The 19,696-nt window shown below is 51.3% G+C and overlaps 3 protein-coding genes across 8 annotated transcripts in view; 1 reads left to right on the top strand and 2 right to left on the bottom strand.

Moving 5' to 3' along the window:
- The first annotated feature begins 885 nt into the window (after positions 1-885).
- On the top strand, positions 886-6,256 carry Acadvl (acyl-CoA dehydrogenase very long chain). Its single transcript, XM_008855853.1, has 20 exons — positions 886-1,040; positions 1,115-1,190; positions 1,448-1,504; positions 1,592-1,664; positions 1,759-1,823; positions 1,913-2,047; positions 2,745-2,889; positions 3,028-3,157; positions 3,240-3,362; positions 3,656-3,854; positions 4,094-4,198; positions 4,636-4,722; positions 4,804-4,866; positions 4,954-5,055; positions 5,133-5,230; positions 5,309-5,381; positions 5,467-5,539; positions 5,632-5,704; positions 5,801-5,876; positions 5,950-6,256. Exons 1-20 carry the CDS (start codon positions 979-981, stop codon positions 6,088-6,090), a joined length of 1,956 nt encoding a protein of 651 aa, XP_008854075.1. The 5' UTR covers positions 886-978; the 3' UTR covers positions 6,091-6,256.
- Positions 6,257-6,267: 11 nt separating this feature from the next.
- On the bottom strand, positions 6,268-15,891 carry Dvl2 (dishevelled segment polarity protein 2). Of its 4 annotated transcripts, none has more exons than XM_017795043.2 (15): positions 15,428-15,891; positions 11,929-11,998; positions 11,094-11,239; positions 10,854-10,948; positions 10,600-10,735; positions 10,388-10,478; positions 10,199-10,268; positions 9,974-10,113; positions 9,817-9,893; positions 9,161-9,228; positions 8,624-8,752; positions 8,393-8,524; positions 8,075-8,254; positions 7,435-7,653; positions 6,268-7,324 (listed from the first exon to the last, which is right to left on the bottom strand). In XM_017795043.2, exons 1-15 carry the CDS (start codon positions 15,619-15,621, stop codon positions 6,870-6,872), a joined length of 2,202 nt encoding a protein of 733 aa, XP_017650532.1. In that variant the 5' UTR covers positions 15,622-15,891; the 3' UTR covers positions 6,268-6,869. The 4 variants fall into 4 exon arrangements, with proteins under 4 accessions (XP_017650532.1, XP_017650533.1, XP_029413440.1 ...); XM_017795044.2 differs by having other exon boundaries at positions 10,866-10,948; XM_029557580.1 differs by having other exon boundaries at positions 10,866-10,945.
- Positions 15,892-16,549: 658 nt separating this feature from the next.
- Phf23 (PHD finger protein 23) overlaps positions 16,550-19,696 on the bottom strand; it is a 4,544-nt gene continuing 1,397 nt past the window's right edge. Inside the window, exons 1-5 of one of the 3 annotated variants that reach the window (XM_008855850.3) lie at positions 19,400-19,519; positions 19,057-19,088; positions 18,814-18,906; positions 17,438-18,275; positions 16,552-17,317 (exon numbers count right to left, since the gene is read on the bottom strand). In XM_008855850.3, the coding sequence (XP_008854072.1) occupies positions 17,103-17,317; positions 17,438-18,044 (822 nt within the window). In that variant the 5' untranslated portion in view covers positions 18,045-18,275; positions 18,814-18,906; positions 19,057-19,088; positions 19,400-19,519 and the 3' untranslated portion in view covers positions 16,552-17,102. Of the gene's footprint in view, positions 17,318-17,437; positions 18,276-18,813; positions 18,907-19,056; positions 19,089-19,399; positions 19,520-19,696 lie in introns of those variants that run through there. The other 2 variants (XM_008855849.3, XM_008855848.3) reach the window with 2 other exon arrangements.

Raw genomic sequence — 19,696 nt, 5'->3', positions numbered from 1 at the left:
CCCAGCTGGCCTGGAACTCACTATGTAGACCAGGCTGGCCTTGAACTCACAGAGATCCGCCTGCCTCTGCCTCCCGAGTGCTGGGATTAAAGGAGTGCGCCACCACGCCCAGCCTCCTATTTCGATTTTTAAGAGTCTCACTGTGTGGCCTCAAACTCAGGGATCCTCCTGCCTCCCAAGTGCTAAGATTACAAGCATGAGCCACCAGGCCACACCGTGCCCAGCTTTCCTGGGACTTCCTGACCTAGAGCTATAGAAGCGAGGGGTGGGACTGTGAAGAACCCTCTGTCCAGAGGTCTAGCCAGGTCTGGAAGAATCAGAGGACAGAGAAAATGTTCAAGAAGCTCCCAAAGGCTTTAGGGAGAGGCAATGAAAAGGAGGAGACTGACTCCCACGGCGCTCTTTTAAGTGTTTTGAGTTGATGACCTCTTAGGTCTTAGAACTTGCTTAGAACATTCTTTAGCTTGACTCTGACACCCCATCCCCCTCTTCTTTATTTGGTGAAGGCATTTCCCGAATAAGCCAAAGAATCATCTTTCATGCCTCTGCATCTGCCATCAACCTTAATCGTCTCTTTTCCACTTCTCCCTTCTAACTCCAACTGGGAAGTCCTCCCTCCAGTCCACCTCCATCTCCGGCTGCCCTTAAACTCTTCCATTTTCCGCCCATCCTATTTCACTTCCCCTTTAGCGGACTAGACTAATGCAGACCCTGTAGTTCAGACTCGCGGGACCAACCCGAGTTTGGGGTTGAAAAAGGATGCTTGAAGACGGATCGCTCTAGGTCAGTCAGAATGCCGGGACTGGGGGCGCCCGGAACTTCAACTCCCAATATGCCTCGGGACCTGGAACCCCGCCCCCGCCCACCACGTGGTGCATTGTGGAGGATGAGTCAGGGCCGGTACACACCAGCCCGGAGCCGGCCGGACGCAAGCGGGAGGTCGGCGGTCAAGCCTGCACCAGCCAGAGCGACGTGAAGATGCAGTCCGCTCTGATAAGCTGGAGAGTGGGACGACCGCTGCTGAGGCTGAGGGGCCGAAGGTCTGTGTACGGTGGGAGGCACGGGGGCAGTGGGCTGGGAACCCGGCCGGGACTGAACCCCCCACTCCCCACAGCTCGCGGCCCAGTACGCTCCTGGGGCAGCCCCGGCCTGCTCCCGCCCCGAGACCCTATGCCAGCGGGGCCGCTCAAGTAAGTGACAGCGGTTTGGGGAGAGGGGTGCAGAAAGAGTTCTGCCTCGGATCCCAGTACCCCGCAACCGACAGGGGTTTCTCTTTGTCCCAGTCACCCGGTGACAGCTCTGGCTTCGGAAGTAGGTGAAAGGGCAAGCCAGGGTGCCTTAGTAACTAGGGGAAAGGCATCGTCTAACCACTCAATTCCCAGAGCCAGCTCTTCCCCTGGGCACACCCGAACTTATCTCCAGCCTAGCTAACACTCACTTTCCCCAGGCCGTTCTGGACAAGCCAGATTCCCTCTCTGACGCTTCCACTAGAGAAAAAGCACCTGTAAGTGACTGGGGAGGCTGGGTTGACCTAAGTCAGGGGTAGACCCACTCCAAACAGATCCCTGAAACTCCTTTCTTCCCTGCCCAGGAGTCTAAATCCTTTGCTGTGGGGATGTTCAAAGGCCAGCTCACCACTGATCAGGTGTTTCCATACCCGTCTGGTAAGCAAAAGGGTAGCCAATGCAGGGTGTGGACAGGGTAATCTTCCTACAGTCTCACCTGATGGGCCTGTTCTTCCCCTTTCCACCACCGCAGTGCTCAATGAAGAACAGACACAGTTTCTCAAAGAGCTGGTAGGGCCTGTGGCCCGATTCTTTGAGGTAAGGAATGACAGGAGCCCAATATCTCATGAGGTGGGCAGATATTAAGGAATCTGAAATCTGAATATGAGGTACTACTCTTTCTCCAGGAGGTGAATGATCCTGCGAAGAATGACACCCTGGAACGTGTGGAGGAGACTACTTTGCAGGGCCTCAAGGAATTAGGGGCATTTGGTCTGCAAGTGCCCAGTGAGCTGGGTGGTGTGGGCCTGTGCAACACCCAGGTTAGAGAAGCCTCCTTGTTACCTCACTAGTATCCCACCTAGCTCAGCTAGGCAGATTCAGCTTCCTCAACACTAGAGCCAAGCAGATGGCTAGGGGGATCATGTCCCTACTGAAGCTCTCAGCTGTGCACACATCCATCAAAACATGACCTGTGTGCAGTCCACTAGGACCAGAATTCCCAGTCTTTAGGGACTGTGGCAGTAAGGTAGTAGGCAACCTTCCCACCAAGACCTAAGACAGATACCAGCCAGTATCCTTTGATTTCCTGCTCCTTCTTCTTAGGGATGGAGCCCCTGGGCCTCACATATGCCAAGCAAACATACTTCCTCTGAGCTATGTTGCCAGACCTCCTGTGATTTCTAAAAATGTCTGTGTATTGCCTGCATGTATGTGAATGCACCTATGTCGTGCAATGCCTCGGAGGTCAAAAGAGGGCTTTGGATTCCCCTGGAACTGTAGTTAAGGACGGTTTGTAGCTGCCATGAGTGCTGGGAATCAAACTCAGGTCCTCTGTAAGAGCAGTCAGTGCTCTTAACCCGAGCCATCTCTCAGACCCCCCAGTGTTTTTTTAGACGCCACTTCCCTTCTACATGCTCACAGTGGAGATGGCCCAGGTGAAACCCTGTTGCCCACTTTCTCCTGGGGAGGAGGTTCCATGTAGCCAATTCCAGCCCCAGATGCCTGCTTCCCCTCCAGTATGCTCGCTTGGCAGAGATCGTGGGCATGCATGACCTTGGAGTGGGCGTTACCCTGGGGGCTCATCAGAGCATCGGCTTCAAAGGCATCCTGCTCTTTGGCACAAAGGCCCAGAAAGAAAAATACCTCCCCAAAGTGGCATCTGGTAAGGCAACCCTGAGACCCAGGGGTTGGGGGTAATGCTGTCCAAAGTGTAACAGAACTGCCTGGAGGTGGTGTGAAAGGAACATCACTTGGATGGTCATCAGTATTCCAGGTAAAAAAAGAGTTCTCTGCCCAACAGGGGAGGCTTTGGCTGCTTTCTGTCTAACTGAGCCCTCAAGTGGGTCAGACGCAGCCTCCATCCGAAGCTCAGCTGTACCCAGCCCCTGTGGAAAATATTATACCCTCAATGGAAGCAAGATTTGGATCAGGTAATCTCCCTTCTCCTTTCTTCCCCAATTCCAGATCCCACTGCTCTGGGCCAACCCTCATACTAATCACTTGTTTCCACAGTAATGGGGGCCTGGCAGACATTTTCACCGTCTTTGCCAGAACACCAGTTAAAGATGCCACAGGAGCCATGAAAGAGAAGATCACAGCTTTTGTAGTAGAAAGGAGCTTCGGAGGTGTTACCCAGTGAGTGGGGTTGGGGAGGAAAAGGTAGAATTAAGGAAAGGGGCTACATGAGGTTCTAGAAGTGGTTGATATAGGTCACACTAGGGATATGTTTGAAAATCACAGGAGGTAGGCAGCTTGTTTCCTTTGAAGGGACACAGGGTAGCAGGACATAGCCAGACCTCTGTAGGGCATGTGGGCAGTACCTGTACCCTCTAGTCTGGGGAGCTCCTACCTGATCATAAGGACTGGAGAGACCATTTTCCCCCATGGCAACCTGTTCATACCTCAACTTTCCTGACCTGCCTTGTCAGTGGGCCTCCTGAGAAGAAGATGGGCATCAAAGCATCGAACACAGCAGAAGTAAACTTTGATGGAGTGCAGGTACCCTCAGAGAATGTGCTAGGAAAGGTGGGGGACGGCTTCAAGGTTGCTGTGCACATCCTCAACAATGGACGATTTGGCATGGCTGCAACCCTTGCAGGCACTATGAAAGCCATCATTGCCAAGGCAGTGAGTATTCTGCCTGTGTCCCTGGCTAGCCTGAATGAACACTTTCTCCCCCTTTCCATGTATCCCTGTTCCTTGGAGACAACACTCCCTCCACTAGAGACCCTTCCCCTGCTGGCAGTCCCAGACCTACTAGATTGGGTCTTCATCCAGCACAAATAGAACTGGCTGCCCATCCACCCAGCCCAAGCCCAGAGGGATACTGCAAAACCACAAGCAGGACACATGTGCCCTCTTCCTAGGTTGACCATGCTGCTAATCGTACCCAGTTTGGGGACAAAATCTACAACTTTGGGCTGATCCAGGAAAAGCTGGCCCGGATGGCTATGTTGCAGTATGTGACTGAGGTAAGGACCTCCTATGGCCCTTTCCCTGGAGGTCTACAGCCTTCTTCACAGTCGGGTCAGACTACAACGCCCAGCAGCACCTGGGGCAGTGGGTCTCCAGCTTTACACCAATGCCCTAGGGGATGCGAGGAGGCATAGTCAGTTCAACTTCTGAAGGGGAAGAGTGATGCTGTTCTGCTAAGGTGCTTCCCAGATGTACCAGTTATTAATTCTACCCCACCCCATATGAAACATCTAAAGGCCTGGAAGCCTCTTAATATACCAACTCTGAGGACCAAATATAGATGGAAGTGTTTAACCTGCCCATAGTTAGATAAGATGAATTCAAGGGCCATGGAAGACTAGATCAGACCCAATCTTGGAGATTTGGGTATTAAGGTCCTATCTGATGCAGCTCCTTTCTGTTTTCTTTCTCATGTCCCAACATACCCCCTTAGTCCATGGCTTACATGCTGAGTGCCAACATGGACCAAGGATCCACAGACTTCCAGATAGAGGCTGCCATCAGCAAAATCTTTGGTTCGGTGAGGACCCAGGCATAATTGGAGGAGTCCAGTTTAGGAACTCAGCTCCAAAACCATTCTCATCTGGTTCTCTGTCCCTAGGAAGCAGCCTGGAAGGTGACAGACGAATGCATCCAAATCATGGGAGGCATGGGCTTCATGAAGGTACAGAATGTTCCTCCGGAAAGTGCAGCTGGACAGAGTGGACAGGCACATCTCAGCAGAGGTTTACAATGTTTTCCCCCGTGCTAGGAACCTGGGATAGAGCGTGTGCTTCGAGACACTCGCATTTTCCGGATCTTTGAAGGGACAAATGACATTCTTCGGCTATTTGTGGCTCTTCAAGGCTGTATGGTAAGAGGAAGAAGAATCAGAGAGAGGGCCTGGAAAAGACAGTGAATCCTTGACTACTAGACCTTCTTTCCCCACAGGACAAAGGAAAGGAACTCTCTGGGCTTGGCAATGCCCTGAAGAATCCTCTTGGAAACGTTGGCCTCCTGCTAGGAGAGGCAGGGAAACAGCTGAAGCGGTAAGCTCAGGGGCCAGGGTCAAGGGAAGACACGATGGTATGTAGCAACTAACCAGTCATTCTTCCACTTTCTCCCAGACGGACAGGGATGGGCAGTGGCCTGAGCCTTGAAGGAATTGTCCACCCAGAGTTAAGTCGGAGCGGTAAAATGGTTAGTAGTCAGTCCTTCCTTAAGAGCAGAGCCTGCAGGCAGGGGCTGGTGGCCTCTTCTGAGCTCTATGACTCTTGTCTCACAGGCAGTACAGGCTCTGGAGCAGTTTGCCACTGTAGTGGAAGCCAAGCTGATAAAGCACAAGAAGGGGATTGTCAGTGAGTGAGCTCTCCCCTGCCCCCACCTCCTTTAGCTCCTGCCACATTCCCTCCCTCAAGACTAACAACGCCCACCCTCACCTATCTGACAGATGAGCAGTTCCTGCTGCAGCGCCTGGCAGATGGAGCCATTGACCTCTATGCCATGGTGGTGGTTCTTTCCAGGTAAGAAGGCAGGGTGGGAGGCCTGGGAGGTCTGAGCCAGAGTGGATGGGCCAGCACCACAATTCAGGATTACCTTATCTACTTGCTTCCTGGCAGAGCTTCAAGATCCCTGAGTGAGGGCCACCCCACATCCCAGCATGAGAAAATGCTCTGTGATAGCTGGTGTATTGAGGTGAGCCTCAGAGCTACCCAGTACAGGTGGGCACTTGAGGCACAGACTTAACCCTTTGTTTCCCTCTCCCCAGGCTGCAGCCCGGATCCAAGAAAGCATGACTGCCCTGCAATCTGACCCTCTGCAGCAGGAGCTCTTCCGTAACTTCAAAAGTATCTCCAAGGCTATGGTAGAGCGTGGTGGCATGGTCACCAGCAATCCTCTTGGCTTCTGAATATTCTCAACCAGGCCTGGTCTAGTTACGTGCCTTCTCTCAAGCCAAAACATAGGCCTCCTTTGTGGAGGCCCTAGTTTGTCCTGTAGCGGACTTTGTGCTCCCAGTGTCTGTGCTTGCTCTCAGGAGTACTTACTGCCTCAAGGATAAACTTTCTATCAAGTCATACTTTGCTACTTTTATCTCACTCAGTTCTTTCCCTCTACTGCCTGCCTCCCTCCCAAAGAAAGGAGCCAGTGGCTTGGGGAGTTTGCCTCTATTGCTTTATTTGGTATTTTATACAAGTGACTAAAATAAATAGCGTAACAAAGGCAGCTATACGGCCCCCAAATACCCCAGCAGCTTCCTTGGACTGCTGTCTAGGGTACCCAACCCACCCCCTTCTCTTCCCAGGGTACCACTAACCACCACCCACCCTCAGTGAAAAAGCTGACTAGGTAACTGGAGGTGGTGGTCACATTCTGGGGTTCAAAGGGACCAGGAAATGGGGATTCTTCATATAAAAAAAAAGTCTATTAAAAAAATATTCCCCCAAATATAAGGAAGTCTATTTTACCACCCCCCCAAAGGCTTATTAAAAAAATAAAGCTAAAAATAACCAAAGGTCACTGTCTACCCCTGAGGAAGGGGAAGGACCAGGCACTGCTGGCAAAGAGTCACAGTGGCAATAATCTTAAGGTAGGGCAACAACCACTAGGCTGAGTCCAGGCACTTCGAGGAGCACCAAATAAAACTGGACAGGCCAAGGGCATGGATCCAACATGGCCCCAAGGTGGGCTTTACATAACATCTACAAAAAACTCACTGGGGTTACCCATAGCCATGTGGAAGCTCTGGCGGCTAGCTGTCAGTTCTGGGGGCACAGAGCCCAGGTCCCTGACTGGAGGAGCACCAGGGGGCTGCACTGCTGTAGGGACAGGGGGTGGGGGTGGGGGTGGAGGCATCATGACTACCATCATGGGGTTATAGGGGAGAGCCATACCAGGGGGAGGTCCATAGGGATGGAGTCCTGGAAGGGCTCGGAGATTGGGAGCACCCCCTGTTGAGCCCCTGGATGGAGGAGGACCCCCATCACCAGTCCCACTAGGTTCCCCACCCCGCCGAAGGCTGCCTCCCCGGCTAGAGAGCTCAGACTCACTGCCACTACCAGACTTCGACTCAGGAGCCCGTTCCTCGGGCCTCCCTGTGCGCCCAGCACCCCCATCGCTTCTTGTTGACCCACTGCTCCGGCTCCCTGTGAGGGGAAAGGGGATGGGGCAAGTGAGCCTCAGCCCAGGGTACTCTGGCTTTCCTAGCCCCGCTCAAGCCTCCCCCCTGAACCACCTCTATGTGGGAGTGACTTACCCTCACTGTGCTGGCTGCTGGCACTGCCTCCACCATAGGTGTAAGATGAAAGCTCATGGTAGGGTGGGGGTTGGGGGCTGTAGGGGTGCGGGGCTGGGTATTGGTAGGAAAAGGTGGGTAGCAGGGGCCAGGGGGTAGCCCCAGGCAAAGGAGCCAAGGTATCCTGGTCTGAAGCCCCACTGGAACCATCATTGTCATTCAAAGACAGGTTAACTAGGTCTGGAATATAAGGGAAGAGAATTTGTTGCTTTAAGAGGCCAGGACTCCCAAGAACGGAGAGAAACTGGGAACTATTTCTCCAGAGCCACCCACCACGGGAGGTTCAAACAGATTACAATGGCACTAAATAGAGAACTCTGCTACTAGGGCAAAGACACAACCAGGGCCACCACTACTAGTCCAATATGCTTTGTGAGACTCAGGAAGAGGCATCCTTTTCCCCAGGAATACAGGTCTGCAAATGGTAAATGGCTATACACCAGTAAGTACATGGGCAAAGACACACTACCAGTGAAAGGCCAAGTACAGGACATACAGTGCCTGACTATCCATGGTAGCCTTGGCTAGTTTCTGGACCAATACAGGAGTTAGAAAGGCAGGCCAACCTGCTCTCCTTCTACAGCCAGGGCTGGTGACTTACAACTCTCACAGCCACCACTGAGGTCCCCGAAGACATAATAGCACTGCTCAGAAAAAGTGATCTTGTTCACAGTGTGTCGGATAAGGCCTGCCTTCAACAGCCCGCTGGCATACTTGCGGGCCTCCCGGCGCTCAGGAAAACCCTCCACGTGATGGTATAGCCAGTCGACCACATCTGAGCCTGAGATCAACCAGAGTGGAAAAAGTACTCAGATTCGCCTCCCAACTCCTCCTCCCCCCACCCCTGCCTGTGTCATTCCCAGCTTCCGTCTCCTCTTCCCATTCCCATCCACCTTGCTCAGGGCCTGGCAATGCCTACCTAGAAAGGCATTTGGGATGGTGATCTTGAGCCACATGCGGTCCCGGACTTCCAGCCCAGACTCTGGGGCTGCCATGGCTTTGGTCACAGAGGCCATGTCCATATGGATAGAGAGACCTCGACCTTCACAGCCTGACAAAGGAGACAACAAAATCAAAGGGATCCCTCAGAGGTCAGCAGGAGGTCAGAGCACTGCTGGTCAGCCTTCCAGGAAGGGGGCTAGAGGCTCACCATCAGGGAGAGAGGATCCAGATGTAATGGTGCTCATGGATGAAGAACCCGGATAAGTAGGGAAGGTGCCAGTCAGCGCAGCAGAATGCGACACCCAGGCAGCAGGGTCAATTGGCTGGATGGGCTCATCTGGGACAAAGAAAGCCACCAAGATGATCACTCACTCCAGAAAACCAGCACGGACCCTCTAGAACCAGGACTCCTATTTCACCTCTTCCTTGACCTTTTCCAACTCATTCCCTATAACTTAGAGGCCCAGTCTGATCTCCTGGTTCCCCTAGTTTTTAAATTTTACTTCAGTTTTTAATTTTTTGTTGAAATTTTTTGTTTGCTTTTTTTGAAGCAGGGTCTCACTCTGTAGCCCAGGCCTGCCTGGAACTCACTATGTAGTTCAGGCTGGCCTCCAACTTGTGGCAATCCTCCTGTCTTAGCCTCCCAAGTGCTAGGATTACAAGCTTGATTGAGCCACCACGCCTGGTTTCCCTGATCTCTTAACTTCAGACCCCTGGCTAGACCCTTGACTTGAGCATCACTCACTTCGGGGAAGGGTGAAGTAGGCTTGGGGTGATGGATCCCAACACTTGGCCACAGTCAGCACAATGGGGCTGTGGGGAAGAGAAGGCCAGTCAATGGAAGTAGAGCAAGAGGCCTCAGGAGGACCAAAACCTGATGCAAGAAAGGATTAAGAGACAGAAAGAGGAGGGAGAAAGGAACACACATGGCTGGACTCAAGAAAGTAAGGGTGGAGGGCTCCACAATGTGGATGAGTCACCAACATGGGTAAGTTAAAAACATACTACTGAGTGAAAGCACACACTGTTCAATTCATTCACAGGAAGCGCAAAACAGGTAACACTGAACCATTTTGTTTCAGGATTCAGGCATGGGTGGAAAAACCATCAAGCAAAGCAAAGAATTTCCTGACCAAAGAAGTCAAGAGGGTAATTACTGCCAGTGAGGAGCAAAGAGGGTGGGTGTGAAAAGGAGTGCATGGGGGTGGATTTTCTGAGGTATCACCCACATCTGTTTCATGATTTAGGCCATGATGACATTTACACAGTCACTTACGATTTGCTACTATCATGCATTTTTGTTGCTCAAGTGTTATGCCTCACTACTAAAATGGCAAAACAAAGTTGAAAGGGCTTAAGAATAAAAGCCTAAGGACCTGAGACCACCAAACAGAAGCTCACCCTGGTTTGTGAACAATGTCTCTCAGAACCCGCACAGCATCATCGTTGCTCATGTTCTCAAAGTTCATGTCATTCACCTGCAAGGAAGAAGCAGGTTGGAGCAGAGTAGGAAAAACAGAAGCCCTGCCCCAGTCAACAGTCCAATCCTTCAGCACACCTGCAAAAGCATGTCCCCAGGCTCGATGCGGCCATCAGCAGCCACAGCTCCCCCTTTCATGATGGAGCCGATGTAGATGCCTCCGTCACCCCGTTCATTACTTTGGCCCACAATGGAGATGCCCAGAAAGTTGTACTTCTCTGTGGAGGGAGTCCATGTAAGAGAACTAAGCCCTAGGAACTTTGGAGACTCTCTTCCCCCTCTCCCAGCCAGGACCTTCCATACCCATGTTGAGTGTGACTGTGATGATGTTGAGAGACATTGTGGAATCTGTGACGCTGCTGAAGGATGAGGTCTGTGGTAGGAAGGGGGGAAAGAGGTGGACTGCCCTTCAAAAATGCACAGATAAGCCCCAGGCTTCTATGTCATAGGCCCACCTTAACTAAGACCCATTCGTCCAAAAAGAACCCTCACCCTCTCCATACGAGGTGGTCGTTGCTTCCTTCGCCTTCGGTGGCGCTTGAGGAGGCGGGAGGCACTACTCTGCTCTGTGGAGCTGCTGAACCTGACAGAGATTAGGAAGCATTTGGAGGTGGTATTGGTCATGGTCAAGAGAAACAAGGAGAGGACTGAATGGAAAGGAGGGTAAGGGAGGAAGCCCTGGGGACAGATGTGTGAAGCCATACCGACTCATGGTGTCATCCTCATCTGAATCCCCTAGGCTGGTACTCTCCAGCTCACTAGTCATGAGAGTAGAGGAGCTCTCGTACCCAGCCAGGTGGCGCTCCAGCCTTGAAGGGCCACTGGGCCTGTGGCCACCACCTACACATGAACAAGAACCTCAGGAGCTAGGCCTCCTACCCTTCACTCTCATCCAAGCTAGGGCTTGCCTCCCTTTCCAGCTTAGTCTATCCAGGCTCCAGGCTCTAGCACCCCTCACCGCCATGCTCACTGCTGTCTCTCCTTCGAGGTCGCTCCCGTCTCAGTGACACAACAGACTCAGTTTCTGTCTCAGGCTCCAGATTTTCATGACTGCTGGACACATTAGGGATAGATGGGTAGAGACTGTCTCCAATCAATGTTAGTAGGACAGAGCTCCAGATTCTTCGCCTCCCCTCTCCAAGGGTCTGGATTCCCTCCTTACTTCCCTCCCTGGATTCGAGAAATGTAAAGGCCTTACTGGAAGGATGGAGGCCTCGAGTCCCCAATGCCACTGGTCCTTTCTGGCGGCAAAGGAGGTAATGGTGGAGGTGGAGGCACCAGTTCTGTCCGAGGCTCATGGGCTGGGAGTGCCATCTCAGGTTGGGGATTATCCGATGACACTAGCTATAAGAGTGCAAATAAGAAAACATGGCCCCATGGGGCTAGAGAGATGGCTCAGCGGTTAAGAGCACTGGTTGCTTTTGCAGAAGACCCAGGTTCAAATTCCAGCACCCATATGGTGGCTAACAAGCGTCTGTAACTCCAGTTCCAGGGGACTGACCCAACACCCTCTTTTGCCTCCACAAGCACTACATGACATAAGTGTACTTACATAAGTGCAGGCAATACACTCATACATAAAAAATAAAAATAAAGAAAAATAATTTTTTTTGGTCTTTTCTGAGACAGGGTCTCCCTGCAGGCCCAGCTGGCCTGGAATTCATTATGTAGATCCTTAAACTCACAAAGATCTGCCTGCCTCTGCCTCCTGAGTGCTGGGATCAAAAGCATGTGCCACCACCATGGGTGGCTAAGGAAAATTTTTGAAAATCAAAATAACTTATGCTGGGCATGGTGGAAATATGGCTCCATCAGTCAGTGGCATAGAAGAACAGACTAAGAAGGATTAGAAGGGGGACAGGGTCTGAGAGACCTGAGGGAAAAGGCCAGAAAGAGCAGCCAGTATTTGACTAAAGAAGACTGGGGGGCTCCCACTGGCTCCCCAACTAGGCAGAGAAGCAGAAAGTCAGGGTCACCAGTGACTAGACAGGGGAAAGGCTGCAGAAATAGATTGAGGCTTAGAGGAACCTTACCCAGGAGACTACCCTTCCATTGAAACAAGGCAGGCGAGCGTTGTCATCTGAAATTTCTTCCTTCACCACCCTGACAAGAAACATGAAAGGTTAGTCTGGACTATACTTCCCCCAATCCATTCAAAGTCTCTCCCAATCTCCCAATATCCATCATCCAGCCCAAAAAACATTGAATCTCTCCTACACTGACTTTCCTCTGCTTTTTTTTTTCTTTCTTTCTTTTTTTTTTTTTTTTTTTTGAGGCAGGGTCTCACTGGAACTAGATATTAAACTAGGTTGGCCTTAAACTCACAGAGATCCACCTACCTCTGCCTCCTCGAGTGCTGGGCTTAAAGGCATGCACCACCCGCACAGCCTTTTTTTTGTCTTTTTGAAACAGGGTCTCCCTGTAGCCCCAGCTGGCCTGGAACTCATTATATAGACCAGGCTAGCCTCGAACTTTCAGAGATCCACCTGCCTCTGCCTCCCAAGTGCTGGGACTAAAGCTGAGTGCCACCACTCCCGGCCTATCTAGCCTTTTTTTTAAGACTTAAAATGTGTGTTATGAGTATGTCTGTGGTGTATGTGTCATGTGTATAGGGGTGTCTGAAGAGGCCAGAAAAGGGTTTTGGATCCCCTGGAGCTAGAGTTACAAGTAGTTGTGAGCTGCCCAAAGTGGGTGCTAGGAACCAAATCTGGGTCCTCTGCAAAAGCAGTGAGTACTCCTAACTACTGAACCATCTCTCCAGTCCTATCCAGGCCTCTGCTTTTACATGGAAACTACTTGCTTTCTCATATAAGAATCTGTAGATTCAATTCCCTTATTTTATCATCTTTCATCAGCTCATCCTCAGAGGCACAATGCTGCTCCAAAGACTTCCTTTAGGGGCTGGAGAGATGGCTCAGCAGTTAAGAGCACTGAGTGCTCTTGCAGAGGACCAGGGTTCGATTCCCAGCACCTACATGGTGGCTACAAACCGTCCTTAACTCCAGTTCCAGGGGACTCTGAAGCCCTCTTCTGACCTCTATAACACTGCACGACATGGGTGCACTCACATACATGCAAGCAATACACTCATACACATAAAATAATAAATAAAATATTGATAGAAAAAAAAGACTTCCTTTAATCTGATCCAAACCTCAGTACAATTTCAAAGGCCATCTCCTATGGGTCCCCAGCTGCTCAAAATATCTAACTTGGGAGCCTTGCTTTCAGTCTCCCCACCCCTATTTCTGTACTCTACACACCTGCCCCCAAAAGGCTTTGGCCCTCATGTAAGTCTCTACTGCCTTTAGCTCTCTAATGCATATCAAGAGAGCTGCCCACATGTAAAGTCTCTGCTGCGTAATAATACCCATTAGATGAAACAATAATACCTCCTCACTAAGAGAGCTCCCAAGGAAAGTGGGAGCTGGGCTTCCCATTCCCCAGTACTTTACCTGGGAAAACTCTGCACTAAGCAATCTGCTCAGCCTGACAGATCCCAAAGCCCAGCCTTAGGGGTCATTTGTCCCACAGGTTCATGCAGTGGACTGGACTTGCTCCTCAAGCCCCACAACAAATCATTACCACTACTCTATTCAACATGTCCTGAGTGCTCAGCACCATCCCTGACACCTCAATAAGCATCAGCAAATACATGCTGACTAAATGAAAAATAATAACCTTATGAACCATGAGGCTCTCTTTCACATATACACACCCTCACCCTCAAATTAGAACTTCTTGTCTGACTAACTCTAGCCTAATATGCTCTAGGAACCTCGGATATTTGTCATATAAATACATTTGCTGTCAAGACAACAGAGTCCAGTCACTATCAATCCGTCCAGCATAATACAGTATTCTTCCCAACATAACCCAACCTCAGCATAGCTCAGTCTACTTCAAAGCAAGCAAGTTTGCATCACTATAATCTAGTCTATGGACTAGTTACCTCAATACTAAATGAAAATTACCATTCACCAAGAATTTACCATGTGCTATGCAACTAAATTAAGAATTTTACACTATACTTATCACCATCCCACAGATGAAGAAATCAAAGAAAAGCTAAATAAATTGCCCCAAATTATAATGCTAACAAACAGAACCTTGATTTAAATTAAAAAGAAAAAAAACCCACCCTCCCTAGACATTATCATTCTCCCAATATTTAACAATCCTTATTGAGAACTCACTTTGTTCAGTTCTAGCTGAAGGAGATGTGCTCAGACACTCAGACAGACAGGAATCTTCACAAGTAAACAGTCTCTCTCTCATCCAGGTGGTAGATCACCTGTTCCTCACCAACACCTCCCATTCTCACTTCTGTCAATCCAGGATATCAGAACCTAATCTAGCCTACCTTCAAACTCTGTGCCTAGGGATCCAAGGCTCAGTCCCAACAGCTATAAAAACAAAAGGGCTTCTTGCTCTGCATTACTTATAGTCAGTCTAGGCCAAGATCACCCCAAATGTCCCAACTCACCCCAAGACAGCCCAGTCTATTCTAATACAGCCTACAGTGTCCCCACAAACAGCTGTCTGCACCAATATAGACTGCAATACCCCACTACAGCTGTCTATTAGCATCAACAGTCTATTTGTCTCTGTCTTGAGTGACTCAAAAAACCCATGTCTAAGCCAGCCATAGTGGCACATATCTCTAATTCCAGCACTCAGGAAGCAGAGGCAGAGGCAGGAGTCACCCCACAAGCTCAAGGCCAGTCTGGTCTACATAAGGCAGCCTTGCCACAGAATGAGATCCTGTCTCAAAAAGAAAAATAAAGAAAAAAAAAAAAAAAAAAGTACAACTAGCTTTAAAGGAACCTCAGACCAACCCCATAGAGCCCAGAGTGGTGTAATTTTCGCCAGAAAAACTACTCCAGTGCAGCCTAGAACACCCGAATAAAGCCCTGCCTACATTACTACAGATTGCAATGTCCCAAAACAATCCTATGGGACTCAGAACACTCCAGAATAGCTTAAACTGCCTCAGTACAGTCCAATCCATAGAGACATGCCAAGTATAGTGTGGTTCATGCCTGTAAAATTCCAGCCTGGGATACAGAGTGAGACCCTGTCTCAAAACAAAAAGAAAAACAAGCAAACTACAAGACAATACAGAATATCCCTACAAAGCCTCTGTGCACATGGCTGAGGGCATACCAAATTACCAAGATGGATCAATATAAACTCAATACAAGCCAGAATATCCCCAAACATCGCTTCTTGGTCTTTTGGCTAAAACCAAGTGCAAACTATCTCCCAAACAAACCAGTGTGCCCCGTCTATTTCAGCCTAATCTCTCATCTGATTTATTAAAGTCCTGCCCGTCCTTCTGAAACTCCGTGTGCCTCTGCCCAAGCATAAGGTTGTCCGTCCTGGGATAGGCAATCTACCTCAGTAGCATAGTACAATATGCTTTGCTCCACTACAGGACAGAAAAATTCCAGGGTGGATCGGTTCTCCTCCACATCTCCCAATCCACTCCAGCACAATCACCGTCCTTCCCAGGCTAGGCCTCGCGCTTACCCAAAATCCTGATCCATAGACTTGAAAAAGTACTTAGCGCCGGCGGGCCGCTGCAGAACGCTTTTGAAATCGCCGAGGGTGATGCGCTCCGCGGGGACTGGGATCTTCACCAGGTAGGGAGTCTCCTCCTCATCCAGGTGGTAAATCACCTTCGTCTCCCCGACACCACCGCCCCCCGCACTGCTGCCCGCCATGGTCTCGCCCGCGCGCGCCCGGGCTCCGCCGCCCACCCAACAGGGCTAGACGCCCCCGCCGCGCCTGCGCACACTCGCAAACCGATTAGCCAGCGCCTACACGCCCGCGCCGTGAGGATGATGCGCCCAGGGAACAAGGCGATAGGCAGCGGGGTAGCAGCGACAAGGGCCACGCAGTGCGACCCCGAATCCCGGACTCCACCGCCAAGGGCCGCCGCCAGCGCAGTCGCCAGCACTCCCTAGGTCCCCGCCCACTTCTCCCCGTGCCACGTGACGCAAGCCCGCCCACATTGCGTAGCGCCCGGCATCACGTGACCTCCCGGGATCACGTGACGTGCAGGACCCGCCTGAACTCCTCCACGAGATAGATGCCTGGAGCAACGGGTCTCCTAGACCTAAACGACTCCGTCCCCAAACGTCTTACCCCAAGTACATTAACTAACCTGGCTTCTATCTCGGAATGCAGACATTAGCTCCCACTTAGAATTTGCCCTCCCAGGCGGAGCTCCAAGCACCCCGAAAAGCGGGCTATTGGGGCGGGGGGTGGGGACATGCAAACCAATTTGATCCCTAGGGGTTGTTACTCTTGTGTCCTGAGATGAGAAAGCTGAGCTGGTTCTTTTCAGATTTGACCTGAGGCGATACCTGGACCGCGACAGACAGACAGACAGACCGACACACACACACACACACACGTGACGGGACGGGACGACACACGACACGGGACAGCAAAACATGCCGTGGACCTAAGACTGAATCTCAAGTCCCCAAGCTGGCCTTGGCCCCTAATTCTTCCATATTCACCTTCAAAGTGCTGGGATTACAGCCCAGCCTTAAAGGACTATGAGAGGTGGGTTTCAGCCCCAAGTCCAGCAGGTCTTTTGTCAGCTTTTCCAAAGACCCACTCCCCAAACAGGACAGTGAGGGCTGTAAAACACAAGAGCCCACTGCTTTATTTACAACACGCAAGCTATCCCTACAAGCAGCTGGCCGATATTAAAAACAAGCAATCATCCCCACCTTTTTGCTTTCCTCCCTCACTCCACCAGGCTATGGTACTCCCACCTTTGAGCAGCTACGCTCAGAAAGGGGAAGCCCAAAATGAAAAACATAACCGGTGCAGAATAAAATAAATGGAGTGAAAAGAAGATGAGGAGGGGAGTGCTATATTTACACTAAAATTTTATAGACAACTATCCCATTACATCCCAATTTGAGCCCTGGCCCTGAAAGTGAGGGGTGGTTCAAGGGACAGAGATTTCGTCTACAGATTCAGACAGCCTCCCCAGACCCAATCCAACTGCAGTGGGTCCAATTTCAAGTCCATGGAGCAGAAAAGATTGAGAAGACATTTCCAAACAAGTGTCCCTTAGAAACTCCAGTCTTGAAGTGGGGACCATCTCCTCCATCCAAGGGACAGGCTGAAGACCCTGAGGCTCAGTTCCCAAGTCATGTCAAAAGTTCCAGCCTAAATGGTAATGTCAGGGCTCTCCAGATTTGGGAAGACCCCCTAACCGCCGGGCCTCAGGCCGCAGTTCCTTGCATTTCTGACAATAAAAGAAGTCAGGGACATTGGTCTTCTTAATCTTAGCACAGGAGAGATGGATCCATGTCCCACACAGGCTGCATTCAATCATGGGCCGCCCAGCAAAGGGTTTTCTGCAGTAACATGTGATCAGATCCCAGGAGTCATCACCTAGGAAAAAGAAGGTTGGTTTGGCGTTCTGCTTAAAGGCTTGCATCCACAACATCCCCCACACCCATCATCCTAGCTGCTTAGCTGCCCACTGCCCCTGGGTGGTCCCAAACCTCTCACCTGATTCTACCATGATGTCCTCATCCATGACCCTCATCTCGCCTTCACTGGAGCTGGCATCTCCATCTTGGCTTGTTTCTGTGCTGCCTACTTCCTTTCCTTCACTGTCAGTGGGGGGAGCCCCTTCAGGGTTCACTGTGGCAGGGGGCCTAGGGGCTTCAGGGGGTGTTGGGAGCACAGGGGCTGGGGTTTCACCCCCCACCACTGCTGTCATCTCTTCATCATCATCATCCTCTTCTTCCTCTTCATCCTCCTCTTCAGAGTCTGTATCACTAGGAGGTGCCCGGGGTGGGCCAGGAGCTGGGAGTCTATCCCCTCTCTCTCCCTTTTTCAACTTCCGTTTCTTGCTCTTCTTGATTCGAGACCTCTTTTCCCCATCCCCAGGAGCTGGCCGTGGCCTCCGAAGAACCCCAAAGCCAGCCCCACCTCCTGGCCCCAACTTTCGGTTCTTTCGGTCCTTCTTTCGGGGCTGGGAGAGATCCCCTTGGGAAAGCGGCACTGGGGTGAGAGCAGCAGAAGGGCGGGAGGTGTGTGTCAGAGATGAGGGGGACAGTGGAGATCCCACTTTGGGTCCATCCAGATCAAACAGAGAGTCCTTGAGCTTCATCTTCTCAAGCAGAGTGGCACTGTCAGGGGCCTGTAGACGAGAAAAAGTGGACCTTGGGGGTCCTGGCTGGGTAGGACCTGCTTGAGCTGCCCTTCTCTTTGATGACTTTGCTTTCTTAACAAAAGTCTGGATAGTTCGAAGATCCGAGGGGGCTGAGTCCCAGCCATCACTGTCTGCTGCACTCTCACCTCGCAATGGAGAGCTAGAGCCAGAGGCTGGCCAGTCGCTTTCCTTAAAAGGAGCAAGATACCAGATTCAGCAGGAGTCTAGTGACACCTCAGGCCCTCCACAAATCCAGCCTACAAACCAGGAACCACATCTACTTCTACCCCAAGGTCTGACGTGTACTCTAAAATTTACCTTCATCCCAGTTTTCACCAGCATCTCCCCCTGTCAACCCCCATATTACCTGTAGCATATCATATCCCCAGTGCTCTCTGCCTAGAGCCTTTAGAACAACTTCATGCCCCAGGTCAGAGCAACATTACTTTAACTGTTTTGGTATCTTTGTTTGCTAATCTATTCACCTCCCTAAAACAACCAGAAAACACAACGCAAAATCTAAAATCTTGATCAACAACTCAAAATCTGCTTTCTTCCTGCTGCTCAAGCCAGCTGTTATCCCCTCTCCTATGCCAGCTTTTCCACCACAATCCCAAGACCTTCTAGTTTCCTCAGTCTTCCACATCATTACGGGTAGGCTCTTCCTAAGGTAGTATACTGTTGAGGTGACAGGCTGACTCCAGCCAGTTGCTTTTCTGTTCCCTACCTCTTTGCTAGGGGGGATGTAACCAGCATAGGCCAAGACAAAACTGCAGAATTTGTTGAAATCCTCAATTGTTCTCCTACGTTTCTCTGGCGGCTGAAAGGAAGGAAACATGGATCACATGGAAGCCACACACTAATGTTAAAGGGGCATGCCCCCAAAGCACAACCCCTAAAATGAAGAATCCAGAAAAAGCAGAGGTATTGTCAACAGTGATAACTGGCTGCCAAGGCTAGTTTATCTCACCTGAGTCTCTGGCTTCAGAGTCGGAGGTGGATCTGTAGAAGCAATTAAGAGCTGAGTCAAGGCCTGGGGAAACAGTATGGTAAAACCCCACCTCTAAACCTTGGCGGTCCCAGCAGAACCCATCCACTCTAAGGTCGCCAGGCAAAACCAGGCGGCCCCCAGCTGTGCTGGACCCGCCCCTGCTCTCCCTTCCGCCCCAAGGGGCGGAGTCTGGGCGCGGCGCCCACATTGGCCTCGCTATAGCGCTCCCCTTCCCCCAACCGCAGGCCCGGAGCCCCGCCTCCGCCCCCCCCTCAAGCCTCACCAGTCTACTCGGCCCTCTCCGCGCCCCACCCCGCCATACCGCTCCCGGGGCAGAGCCTAGGCCACCGCCTGCCCCCGTCCTTCACATGCGCCCGGAGCCCGGAGTTTCAACCCGGCTGCGCTCCACCGCCCGGGCCCTCCGAGAAACGTACACGCCACCCGGTGGCCCCCAGGGTCCGGGATGACCACGCTGAACCGCTCCCCGCCTTCCGGCCCCTTCTCCACCACGAGGCCGGGCGCGCCCCTCACCCTCACCCAAAACACACACGAGCTCACACTCCCAACACTACTTCGCGTCCGGGACAGACCGAGCTCAAGCCCGGACACGGCCCCACCT

The sequence above is a fragment of the Nannospalax galili genome, unplaced genomic scaffold (genome assembly GCF_000622305.1).
Source record: "Nannospalax galili isolate Female #2095 unplaced genomic scaffold, S.galili_v1.0 scaffold146, whole genome shotgun sequence".
NCBI lineage: Eukaryota > Metazoa > Chordata > Mammalia > Rodentia > Spalacidae > Nannospalax > Nannospalax galili.
This window is presented reverse-complemented; position numbering and strand designations above follow the sequence as displayed.